A 12,693-nucleotide genomic window follows, 5' to 3' on the forward strand; every position below is an offset into this window, starting at 1 on the left:
TTGCTATTTGCAGAATTAACGCAGTTAGGTTCTGGCTATCACTAAATGCTAACATGCCAGATGTAGGTTAAAGATAACGCTGTTTTCCTTTGTAGGCCACACAACACCGGTGCCCTCTCCCCTATTCTGTCTGTGCTCGAGATAAACCAGATGCTGAGCATATGTTATCCTTTAACAAAACAACCTAGTGTTTTAACGTAACATAAAAAGCTGAGCTTTTTCTTTTTTTTTTTTTTTTTTTAAAATGGTCAAGAACTTAGTGTGTGGAGGCAGCGTTCATGGCTCTGTTGCAGCTCATCACTGAGCAACAAAGATGCAGATTGTAAAAGAAGTTGCAGAATCTGCTTGTGTAAATGTCATCAGAAGCTGGATCTGATAGCTCTTGAGCTTAAAAATCTGCTGCTGTGAAGTTTGAAGCCCATACCCTTTCCGTGTGTTAAGTACAGGGATGCGTACCACCCCCAAAAAAGCAGGGTGGGCAGAATTTTAAGTGAAGTGGTTTGTCCTGTGTTTGCAGAGTGCTGAGCTAGTGAAATCAGTATTAGCTAATGCAGCTCCAGTAGTCCTTAAACTTTAAGCTGTCTTAACCATGGGATTTCCACAGCAGCCTAGTCTAGAAGCATGTAAGCTTTTTTATACTTGTAAGAAAAATTACCCCTGCTGAGAAATCTATAATAAACACTCATGAAATAGTTTGACTGTGTGTAAACAAATTAAATTCTGGACTTAATGTACTTTAAAACATCTGGCCTGGCTGATGTGGGAGTGGTGATGGTGGTGGGAAAGCAATAGCAGAGTATTTTAAAAACTAGACTTTTTTTAAAAAAAAAACAACCGTTTTTGGAGAAGCAAATCATGGGTATTCAGCTCTAAACTGCTTTCTCTGGCCGCAGACATCATCCTCTGCTCTCCAAAAGGTTTCCTGCCAGAAAGTCTAAAACTTAGATGGAAATTATGTTTGTTTGGAACAAAACTTCAAAAAAGAAAAGAGATAAATTAGGTTCTTTATGGAAAAACAACTTAAACAGCATCTGAAATTGCAGTAATACTTAAATATTTACTGTAATCATTTTTTTGCCTGCTTAGATGCAGATGTTTTACCTGAAAACACGGCCGTCACTTCAGGTGAAATACCAACAACCCTGGTGGATGCGTCGGACTTTGAGTGTTCCCTCTGCATGAGGTACGACTGCATTGACCTGGGATTGAGATCGGAAAGCCTTTCTAGCTTCTGAAAAAAGTTTTCATGGTGTCAGAAGGGAAACCTGCCAGAGAATGTCTAAATCATTACTCTGTTCCTCTTTCCTGAACCTTGCATCTGGTGAATCTTCACAGATGTGGTTTTCTCCATCATGCATCGTTTTCTCCATTGTTTACCACTTCTAAAAATGAAAATCTTTTTTATATCCTTAGATAAAACTGCCACCTGTGATTTATACAAAAGCTGGAAGGGAAGAGGTGGCTGGATCTTGTTGTTCCTTTCTGCATTTTGGGAATCTGCAGTGTTTATGTTGGCAGCTTAGCTTTTTTGTTCCGTGTTCTCGTGTTCAGGTTGTTCTACGAACCTGTTACCACTCCCTGTGGACACACCTTTTGCCTCAAATGCCTTGAGCGTTGCCTTGACCATAATCCGCATTGCCCACTCTGCAAAGAAAAGCTCTCAGAAGTAAGTATGTCTTTGCTGTAAGTGACAAAAAAATACAAAGTAGTGTTCTTCTGAAAGCATGTATGTGAGGATTCTGAAAGCAGGTATGGAAGGCCACAAAGATGATCAGAAGGCTGGAGAACCTATGCTATGAGGACAGGCTGAGAGAGTTGGGATTGTTCAGCCTGGGGAAGAGAAGGCTCCGGGGAGACCTTATAGCGGCCTTCCAGTACCTAAAGGGGGCCTACAGGAGAGATGGGGAGGGACTCTTCATCAGGGAGTGCAGTGATAGGATGAGGGGTAATTGTTTTAAACTGAAAGAGGGAAGATTTAGATTAGATATTAGGAAGAAATTCTTTCCTGTGAGGGTGGTGAGACACTGGAACAGGTTGCCCAGGGAAGCTGTGGATGCCCCATCCCTGGAGGTGTTCAAGGCCAGGCTGGATGGGGCTTTGAGCAGCCTGGTCTAGTGGGAGGTGTCCCTGCCCATGGCAGGGGGGCTGGAACTAGATGATCTTTAAGATCCCTTCTAACCTGGACCATTCTATGATTCTGTGATTTTTCTGTGCTCTCCTGACAGCCCAGAACAACACAGTAGTATCCACAGCGTCAAGCTGTGCACAGACCTCATTTGCTTCACAATATTTTTTGTCATTCCTTGGAAGTCACATGTCGTTTGCTGGTTGTGAACGGAATTGAGGATTCCAGTGTCATGTCAGGCTCATGCTTAGGGAGTCCCAACCGTAGCCCTGTTCCTGCCACCTCTTCAGCCTGTATCTGCAGTGAACAAGGAGTGGTCGCTCCTTGGCCAAAACTTCTGCCCCAGCAGACATAACGTGTCTCATATTTGGAGTACTTCTTGGGGAGCAGTAATCTGGCGGCGCTAGATGAAAATAATATATGTATCTATCTTCTACAAAAGTGAGGAGGGACTGCCTTTTTTTGGTGGTAGTACAAGTTCTGCCAAAAAAAAAGGATCTGGGGTTATAGTTAAATGGGCACTGGAGTGAACCTCATATGCTAAAGTGGAAGTTTTGATACCTGAAGGCTCGAAAGGAGGAGGAATCAGTACAATCCCAAACTAACAAGCTCTTTGGCCTTAGGAAAGGGGATGGGTTGGGAGGAAGAGATGTTCCCTGACTTCTCGTTACCAGACTTCGGAGTTCACTCTTCCTTGCAGTTTCTGGCAAGCAGAACGTACAAGAAGACCGTCCTTACAGAAGAACTGATAGTCCGTTACTTGCCAGAGGAACTATCTGAAAGGAAGAAAGTTTATGAGGAAGAAATGAAGGAATTGTCAAAGTAAGCTCTCATTTTACTACTGACAGCTGTTATAAAAATGTATTTTTAATCTAAATTGCTTGAGGAAGCTTCATTTGGTTATGAAAATGCACAAAATGAATGAATTTGTAAATGAACCTGCCAGATGTTTTGTGTTTTTGACATCGTTGTTGCAGATAAACAAGAAACAATATGCTTGGATGGTAGAGAGGCACAACAGTATTCTTAAAGACAATTGCTTTTTCCTCTGAAACAATATAATATCTTTAAAAGTTATAATGGGGGTTTTCTGGGAGTAGAAGTCCAATTATAAATGGGTTATACTTCAGGTCAGGAAAAGTTCAAGGGTTCAGTGTTGTCAGGGACTTGTGGATCTTATGCTACGACTCAGCTAAAAAGAAAAATAAAACATGCAATTAGGCCTGAAAAAATAATAGAAGGATTAGCGGGCTTCTTCAAAATTAGAGGGCTTTACTGAGCTTGGGAATTCTCTACCACCTTGCTTTGAATGTGGTTAGTTCTTAGGTACTATGTTACTACAAAAAGTTATCCCCAAAATCTTACTACTTGGATTTAAGTATTGATATACACAGATCTGGGAAATTGGCTATTATTTCTTGACCACTCTTCTATGAAAGTAGATTAGAGGGATTATTTCTTTCACGTACTAACATAAAGAGTCCTGAAGTATGTTTATCATGTAAAAATGACAAACTTTGACCAGATACACATTTACAAAGAATGAGCCTAAAGAAACCACTAGACTCAGCGTCATATTAAGGGTTTATGCTGAATATAGCAGTACCCAGAAGGCGGCTGATCTTTTCTTTTCTTTTAACAATTATCTTACAGTTTGAATAAAGATGTTCCCATCTTCGTATGTACCATGGCCTTCCCTACCATCCCTTGCCCACTCCATGTCTTTGAACCTCGTTATCGTCTAATGATAAGAAGATGCATGGAAACTGGTACCAAGCAGTTTGGCATGTGCTTAGCTGACGAATTAAAAGGGTAAGGAGATGAGCTGAGACTCTCCTGTTGTGGCAGAGGTTGTTGTGACGTTAATGGAGTACTGCAGCGCGACATACTTGTCTCCCCAAACCACTGCGGTTCCTTCCAGTCCTGTATGAACCAGTACCGAAGTGGCTGGCTTTTTAGTTTCATGTATTAAACACTCCTTTTGACATGAAGATGTAATTTTTATTGCTCCCCTGTTGGATGGATAGCAAGAATACCACTCATCCTGCTATTACAGGCTCTGAAAATAGCACTTAATTGCCTGTGTGGCTGGAAAGCTTTCTAGCCTGTTTGTTCTAGTGAAAGCTACCTTTTTGGATGAGGTTGCTCCTCTGTTTGCTCAGTTTTAAAAAACAAAAATAATATTTAAAAAAAAAATCTAAACCTTGCGTAGTTTTTCTGCATAGGTGGTATCACTTGAATGAGACAAAGTATACCCTTGGCTGAGAAGCCTGTCCTGCTGCTGAGCGTTGAATTTTGATGTTTGTCTTTACTGCTGTGTTGCAATGTCTAATCTGCAGTGAGTGGGGTACATTGTCTTTCGATGTGACCTTACCTTTAATTCATTTTTGTGAATTCTGACACTGGTGTGTTTCCAGCTCCCTATGTGGTGACTGGATACTAATCATTAGATGGAAACCTCCAGGTTTTTAAGCCCTTTATAAGTAGTAGTTTTTTGGGTGAAGGGGATAAGAAAATGCTTGTGGAAAAAAAAATGAGGTGGTCTTAAGAAAGGTCTACCTTCAGAGATGTTGGTAGTTGCTGACTTCAGAAGATGCATTGGAGTGATGCAGACTGTAAAATGGATGACCAGTGTGGGAATTCTTAAGAACACATTAGACAGGCATCCTCAGGAGTAGGATTTTTGTAGGTGATCATCACTGGAGCTGAGAGGAGGGCACTCATACCAGGACTTGGCAGCCTTTTGTTGTCCAGTTCAGGGATTTTTTTTTTTTTTTTTTTTTTCCTCTCCCAGACTGGACGGTAAGGTGTCAGTAAGAACACAGGAGATGCTACAGCTTCCAGTCAGCTCTGGCTGTGCTTCATGCCATTTGGTATGCTGACAGTGCTGCACTTGGTGGAGTTCAGGCTCCAACAGCAGCTGATGCTCCACAGTCCCTTCCAGGCCTGTTAGCAATTTTCTGGAAGCAAATCCTTGTAAGAGTGAGGACAAAAAAAATGACCCTAGGACATCAGTGATAACTCCCCTTACATGTGTGAAGGCTTGTGGAAGAGCCACACTTATTTATAGTCAGATCTAATACAGAGGGCCAAGGGGTTACAATCCCAGAAACACAAGAATTGATTCACTAAATAGTGTCATAAAGGGTATTTTAAAATGCAACCGGTATGGTTAGATTTTATGTCCTGTCTGTTTTGAGTTACTGAAATAATTAAACTTTTTAAGCATGGTAACTTCTACTTAAACACTGAAGCACAGGAAGCCTTCATCTGTAGACACCTGGCAGACTGTTGTAGCTTCTTACACAAGTAAAGAAGTTCTTTTGTTTATTCAAAATTGCGAAATCAACTGGGAATAGAAAAAGTGGGGAAACTTGTTTTGGATATGGATATAGAAGGCTGAGATTCATACCTCCCTTGAGAAACACAGTGACAAGACATGTTCAGTTCATCACCTTGCTCTGTTTTATTTCTCCACGTTAAATTAAAACTGGGAGAATAATTGTTTATAAACTTGTAATGTGTCAGTACATTTTATACCTATCTCTAGGTGCTTTCTTGTCTCTCTTTAATCAAGGTAACTTTCTATCCAAAAGTAACTTCTCAAAGAATGATAACAACAACCCCATCACTTATACATTAGTTTCTAAACTTGGTATGAGTGTCACTAAAATCCTTAATTTAAAAATTGTTACGTAGCTGTTTAAATAGTGTTTAGTCTAATATTGCTATAATAAAGTCGCTTGTAATCCCATTGTAGAGCTCCAGGGTTTAGCTGTGTGCAGCTGCACTCTTCTTGCTCTTCCTCCGTTTGTTTTGTACAGCGGCTGGGAGAGAAGGGTTGTTCACAGCAGTCAGCTTTTCATTTTCCCCCTCCCAAACCCATGATTTCTGGTAGAGTAGAGACAGGACCGATTTCCCCACAGTGTCGCTGTTTCTTCATCACTCTGATGTAAGAAATGGCTAAGCCCTGGTAAAACAAGCATTTCCCTGATGAAACATTTATCAGACCCTGCAGGGATTTGATATCTTGAGATGAGACTAGATGCAGTGCATTCTCCTGCTCTAGCAGTAGGCTGAGGTACAGAGCTGCAAATGCTGGCAGGTGAACACATCATGGTGAAGAGTCATTGTGCAATGGCAGTGAGCTCACTACTGCACAAATGTAGAGTAGGTAAGCCTGATAATGTTAAAATCTGTTGCATACTTGTTTCCAGGATGTGATTAAACCCTGTAGCTACTTTAAATATAACAGATACAGATGTGTTTTTGTAAAGTTTTTTTTTCTTTTTTTTTTTTTTTTAACTTAAAGGATACAGGTACAAGAAAAATCTTGCTATATAGAAGCCTTTTCCTTCTAAAGCCTGTAATCCTCTGCTTACACCTCGGAGCAGGGGAATAGCCCTCCCAGCCCCATATTTGTTCCTCAGTTTCTGTACTTCCTTATGGTATCTTTACACATCTTGTTTTCTTTCCAAACCAGGTGAATTTGCCACAAGCAGCTGGTAACTCTCAGCATGAAACATGCTCCATTTAGTTTCTTGTCCCTCCCCTCCTGCCCTATCTCCCCCCCCTCAAATAAAAATAAAATTACACTCTGAAAATGCTGCTGCCCTGGACCTCTGAGGGAAGGCAGAAGGGGTGGGGGTTGTGTGACTTATGTGAATAAGCAGAAATGTATTGTCACCAAAGCAGGATCCTCTTTCAAATAAAAAGTGGTGAATTAGGCCCAGTATTTGTCCTGATGTGTATAAACACTTGTTGATGACTTCCACTTTTATGCCCTTCTGTCATTTCAGATTTGCAGATCATGGCTGTATATTAGAGATCAGGGACGTAAAGTTTTTTCCTGATGGGCGCTCAGTTGTTGATACAGTTGGTGTCCGTCGTTTTAGGGTCTTAAGCCATGGCCAGCGAGATGGATATAACACAGCAAACATCGAGTATCTTGAAGATAAAAAGGTGATCTATGGTGCAAAGTTATTCATACCCATGTATTGCTGGATTCACTTAAATAGCCTTTCCTTGTTGCATTTCAAGCTAGCTGTGCCTTATTTTTAAATCAATATCATTATAAATACTAAAGCTCTATTTTGAAAACCATGGAACAAACTTTGTCTCTTCCTTCCCTTTCTTCCTTTCTGCCCTTATAATTATCTCTGCTTGAAGTGTTGCACTCCCTTCGTGGATCTCAAAGTAGCTTCTGAGACCCAGGTGGTGAGCTCTGTCATGACGTGTAGGGTAATGTTTTAAAACTGGTACGGACTTGAAACCCTTCTAAGAACACGTGCCCCTGTTAGAGAGTTGACTGTTCTCTTCTTACACTGAACAGACAGTTGGCAGACTTCATATGACCTCCAAGCTCTGGTTTACAGAACAGGTCCTCAAACAAATGTGGGAGTCCACTCTTAAAATGAGATATTAGTGACGCGTAGTTACCCATGCCTGCACAAGCAACCATCAGAGCTGGCTAAGAGCAGAGAAATGCAGAGAGGGGAGTAGTTTTTAAAAATAAGTCTTCTTATAAAACCTGTGTCAAGTGAGGTGCTTGTGGTGGGTGTTGGCCACAGGGTGGATTTTTGGTCATGCTTAATGGTGACTTCCTGGATCATCTGGAGAGCATGTCTATAAAACCCTTATCCCTCTTAACATTGAGTGCCAATTGCTGAAGTCCAGTCTGGTCATAGAGCTCTTCAGCGCACTATCATAGTTGAAGTGCAAGTCTGTAAAGTCTTAGTAGGGCTTTTCTAGCCTGTGCAGGATGATGCAGTTGTTCTCCAGGGCAAGAAAGGCAAATTGTATAGAGGTGCCTTCACCAGTGAAAGGTCGGAGTGGGTAGTCTGCTTAGAGCAAGGGCTCTGACATGTTTAAATCCCCAGTGAGGGTGGTGGAACACAAGTGTCCAGGCATTGTTTGTAGATGGTGCCCGAGACCTACCTCTTCATAATTAGGGTGAGATTTACCTTGTCTCATTTGAGAGGCTGACATCCGTGTTCAGCACCCTACATTCATGTGGTATCTGATAGTGAGAAGTCTCAGTCCAAAGCTATTTTATCTGTTCTGTCTTAGATGCCTACCTTAAGATGAGGTTAATTGCCCTCTAAAGCTGTTTCTCCATGACTCTGAAGGGCATCCAGAGCAGCTAGCTCAGATGGGCATCTGAGTAGCACAGGTGAATCACACCATCGGTGTGTACCGATTACAGGACAGAAAACAACCACCACCCCAAACCAGAAAAAAACCCCAAACAACCCAAATCACCAGTAGAGGGTTTTGCTTATGCTTTTTTCTTTTCCCTAATGGCTAATAGTCAGGCCTGTGTAACTAAAGCACGCTTTGCGTCAGTGAGGGTCTTTTTTATGGCCTTTCCTAGTATTGGGAAAGCATCCACTTTCCCTGCTTCCTGCCTGCTCCTCCTCCTCCTCCTCGGCTGTCCTACCATGGCCTTAACACTTCTATAAAATACTGCTGATCTCTAAATGCCGTAGACCCCCGGTCTCTGTGCTCCGTGGCAGTAGTGTTTCTTTTGTTTTGCCAGACGATATACCCATGTTCAGAGGTCCTTCTGTGACAGGGAGTTGAGATGGTGGGTTTGAGATGATTAATATGATCTTCTGGGATTAGAGAGCAGATTCTTCTGTTCTGCCATAGGAATGGATGTTAACAAGGCAGTAACTGCTCCAAGAAATGTCACTTCAGAACACCTAGGGGAGGGTAAAAAGACTTCAGCATCACAGGTTTGAAATCTGAGACTTGGATACAGTTTGTTGAGATAAAGACATTTGAGCAGCTGTAGTTACTGCGTTACTTTGCTTCGCTTGCTTCTGGGGAAGCATATAGAATCCACGGTATCCAACCTGTTTTGTTCCATCTCCCTTCTTTTAACAATAAGGTTGAAGGACCGGAATATGAAGAACTTGTCCGCCTTCATGATTCAGTTTATGATCAAGCCGTTGCCTGGTTTACTTCTCTGAAAGACAATATGAAAGTGCAAATTCTCAATCATTTTGGGTCCATGCCAGGAAAAGAACCAGAGCCACAGGTAATAAAACCTTTCTACTGAGGCAGCCTTATTCTCTACATTATTTTTACACAAGACTATTTTCTGACAGGTTTTCGCTGTGGTTTCTAAGCTCTTACTTACACAATTTTGGCCTGTTAGCATAAAGCTTGGAAAACAATTAATCAATGGAAAACAATATATCAATGCAAGTTGATATCTGAAGAGATCAGTCTTAATGGTGCATATAGACAAGGAGAGCACCTGAAATTAAATGCTTGGGCTGTTTTGTGGTGACTTTCCTAGCAAATAGAAGGTGGGAAGGAAGGCGGTCTTCATGGGCAGTGCCAGTGAATACATGATTGCATGTCTTTTCATCCTTTTGCAGAGCAACCCCAGTGGTCCTGCCTGGTACTGGTGGCTCTTGGCAGTGTTGCCCCTGGAAAACAGAGCTCAGCTGGCTATATTGGCTATGACCTCCCTCAAAGATCGTCTTATCGCCATCAGACGTGTGTTGATATTTGTGACTCGCAAAAGACCCAGATAACATGGACTTCAGTTGTGAGTGGGCACCAAAAACATCTCACGACAGGTTGTTTCGGGGGAGGGCAAAGGGGGGAGGGGTTGTTGTTTGTTTTTTTTTTAAAGATTCCTTCAAAAAGGAACAGCCCTTTCTGACTGCGTCCAGCATCCATCGATTGCATCGGTTTGTTATCCTGGGTATTCACCAAACCTTGCACTCTCTCCTGTTGTCCTGGTGAAATCTGAGCCTCTACAAAGCTGTGCTGCAGTTAGAGTGTAGCTGATAGATGTGGATAATTGCTTCGGAGTACTATGATAGAGTTTCTAGCCTGCAAGAGAGTTAAGTACTAGAGTAGCACCATTGGCCTGCATGTGACTTGGATATCCGCTTGGTAGGAAAAGGAAACTGGACAGTGGATGGAAGACGTGTTTCCTAGACTTGACAGTAGGGAACAGAAGAGGAGTTACGCTGCCCGGCAGAAGTTATGCATGAAGACTATAACCAACAGGACGCTCTGTTAGTAAATTGGTAGGCAGTCTGTCATACACCCACATCTCCCTCTCTTCAGCAAATAGCAGTCTGTGAGGAAAAAAAAAAAATTAAGCCGTTTGTGGTCAAGGCATCTGAGGATGTTAATCTGAAAGAATAATAGCTACTGAATAAGTACACTATTTAGTAGCCTTAGGTAATCCCTCTTGTTGTGATTTATGTGTTGTAGCGGGTTGAGTGTGTTAAAAATGTTTGAAAAGGTGTACTTTGGTTTATTTGAAAAGAAAAATCAAAGTAATCCTAGCTGGTCCTATTGCTAAATTCAGATCAGACCAGCTCCCTAAAGTATGATAAACTCTGCTGTGAAATAACGATATCACCCCAAGTACGAGGGAGGCGTGCTGCAGTTTGCTCGGAATGCCCGTTCTGCGCGTGGGACCGGCGAGGATGAAATGCAGGGGGGGTTTCCATCTCCCTCCTGCCTGCAGTGTTATGCCAACCTCCTGTTATGTTGGAGTGATTTCTACTGAACATGTTTCAAACCGAAAGTATTGTAGTTTAGTACCAGTTGCTGTATGTGATGGAAATCAGTCCGCAGTAACACCGTGAAAGGAGGCACAAACCGAACCTATAAAGGCAAGTCTCAATGCAAGCTTAAGTCAGATGTTAACCTTCATTTGTCTCTTTGATTATTTTTTTATGTATTGTTTTGTTAATATCTAACTTCAATAGCTATTAAATTGACCGCTTGTCAGTCAAATGGTCAACACTTGCTCAACTGCCAATGAAAAAACTAACAGTGTTACCAATTCAATTGGCATAGATTCCTGTAAGTAGAACTGATACTATTCAACAGGGAAAAAAAAAAAGTTGACTTGAATCTCCATGTGCTGCAAGCATAGCAAGACCAAGGTAAAGACTTGTTCATGTGCAGAAGTCTGGTAAGAAGAAATAGCTGTTTACCTAAATGGTCAAAGTGCCTGGTTTCTTTTTTAGTTCTTTTGTCCTTATTTGTCAATGAAGATGTATTTAAACTTTTTTTTTTTTTTTCAATTTGCACATGAGTTCTGGAAGAATACCGCATTAAAATGCGGTGATTAAGATATATTACTTGCTCTCTTTGGGTATTGTAGTCATAACCTGTGTGGTCTGGGAAACAAAAATACAGTTTTTTTTCCTTTCAGCAAATGGCTACCACAAATGGTTTCTGTAACATACCCTGAATGTACTGTAACTGCCTCTACCTTGAACACGCCTTTTCTATTTAAATAGTTTGTAAGTATATTCTCTGAATTGTGAAGTGCGTAACTTACACCCAATGATGTCATAACCTCTACAGTAGCCTTCTGCAAGTTCTGCTACCATCACCAAAATAACTCAAAATTCACGTGGAAGGCATTTCCTCCAGGATTTGAAGACGATGAAGTCACTGGAGTATAGAGGAATTGTTCTATATATGGGGGAGGAAATGTCAGAAGTCAGTAGGTCTTCAGCCCGCTGTCGGCTGAGCTACCGAAGGATGGGTTTGCAAAGTAATTCTCAGACCAGAAGACGGGCTGTATTTGATCGCGTAATCCTTTCTGTTCAGCTTCCTGTTCTTCCCACCCCTTTCCGTGCTGTGTACCTCTTCTAGACTCACTCATCTCGCTCCTTCGTGTGTCTGGCCCAGTTTTGAGTATTACTAGTTTAGCTGCAAGGGGACACCAATGGTATTTGTATATTGCTGGTCCCTGATCTTACGTGTGCTTAATTTTACATAGGAGTGCGTTTAAGAAAAAAAAAATAAATATCAAGGTGCTAGTTAGTGTCTTCTTGGCTTTGCCTCAGTAACTAATGTGAATATTCTTCTTTGCAAAAGTGATTTTTCAAGATATCTACTTTTGAGGTACTTCTGAGAGGAAACCCTACAGAACAAGAGAGAGGTTGTTTACTGCTGTTCTGTAATGTGTAAGACACATTTTACATGGAAAGTGACATTACCGTGTTCATGAAGGCCTGCATAATTAATGGAATGATAGTTATCGAAGAGAAAGCTGAACTGTAGAGGGATTTTTTTTTAGTGGAGGTTTAAAGCGGTTTGTGACTATTTCAGTGACTGATGTTTTGGATAAATGATAACAACATAGGAATTGTCTCTGTGTGGATGCAAATAATTGTATTAGCAGCCCAAAGCTGACATTTCTTCCAAAACATTGAATGCTGATCAAATAGCAAAGCTTTAATAAATAAAATACTAAAAAAAAAAAAAAAAATCACCACTGCCCTATGGTACTTGCTTTCTAAAGGAAAGTACCGATTTCATTGTTACCAAATTATCTCTGCCATATAATCTCTACAGCATCCAGTAGTACCTCATGGGAAAAGCTAGCTATCTCATTTCTCTCTGGAGGAAAATGTCCACGTTACAGCCGATCTACCCTTAGGTGTAACTTGTCGCCAAGGTACATGTGGAAATGTTGGAGCTGAGCTCCTGGAAGAGATAGACAGGATTCGTTGCCTTTTCTAGCTCATTACACTTCTCTTGCTTGCTGTCCAAGCAAGGATGCTGGGATATAT

The 12,693-nt window shown here is 41.4% G+C and overlaps 1 protein-coding gene across 3 annotated transcripts in view; it reads left to right on the forward strand.

The window, feature by feature from the left end:
• The window catches only part of LONRF2 (LON peptidase N-terminal domain and ring finger 2), a 39,374-nt gene extending 26,985 nt beyond the window's left edge, over window positions 1-12,389 (forward strand). For 2 of the 3 annotated variants that reach the window (XM_054204652.1, XM_054204672.1), the window contains 7 exons: window positions 1,087-1,183; window positions 1,552-1,666; window positions 2,826-2,947; window positions 3,779-3,937; window positions 6,925-7,087; window positions 9,018-9,167; window positions 9,514-12,389. In XM_054204652.1, coding sequence (XP_054060627.1) covers window positions 1,087-1,183; window positions 1,552-1,666; window positions 2,826-2,947; window positions 3,779-3,937; window positions 6,925-7,087; window positions 9,018-9,167; window positions 9,514-9,672 — 965 coding nt within the window. In that variant the 3' untranslated portion in view covers window positions 9,673-12,389. The remainder of the gene's footprint in view (window positions 1-1,086; window positions 1,184-1,551; window positions 1,667-2,825; window positions 2,948-3,778; window positions 3,938-6,924; window positions 7,088-9,017; window positions 9,168-9,513) is intronic. The other variant, XM_054204664.1, reaches the window with a different exon arrangement.
• Window positions 12,390-12,693: the final 304 nt, after the last annotated feature.

The sequence above is a fragment of the Rissa tridactyla genome, chromosome 1, assembly GCF_028500815.1.
Source record: "Rissa tridactyla isolate bRisTri1 chromosome 1, bRisTri1.patW.cur.20221130, whole genome shotgun sequence".
Taxonomy (NCBI): domain Eukaryota; kingdom Metazoa; phylum Chordata; class Aves; order Charadriiformes; family Laridae; genus Rissa; species Rissa tridactyla.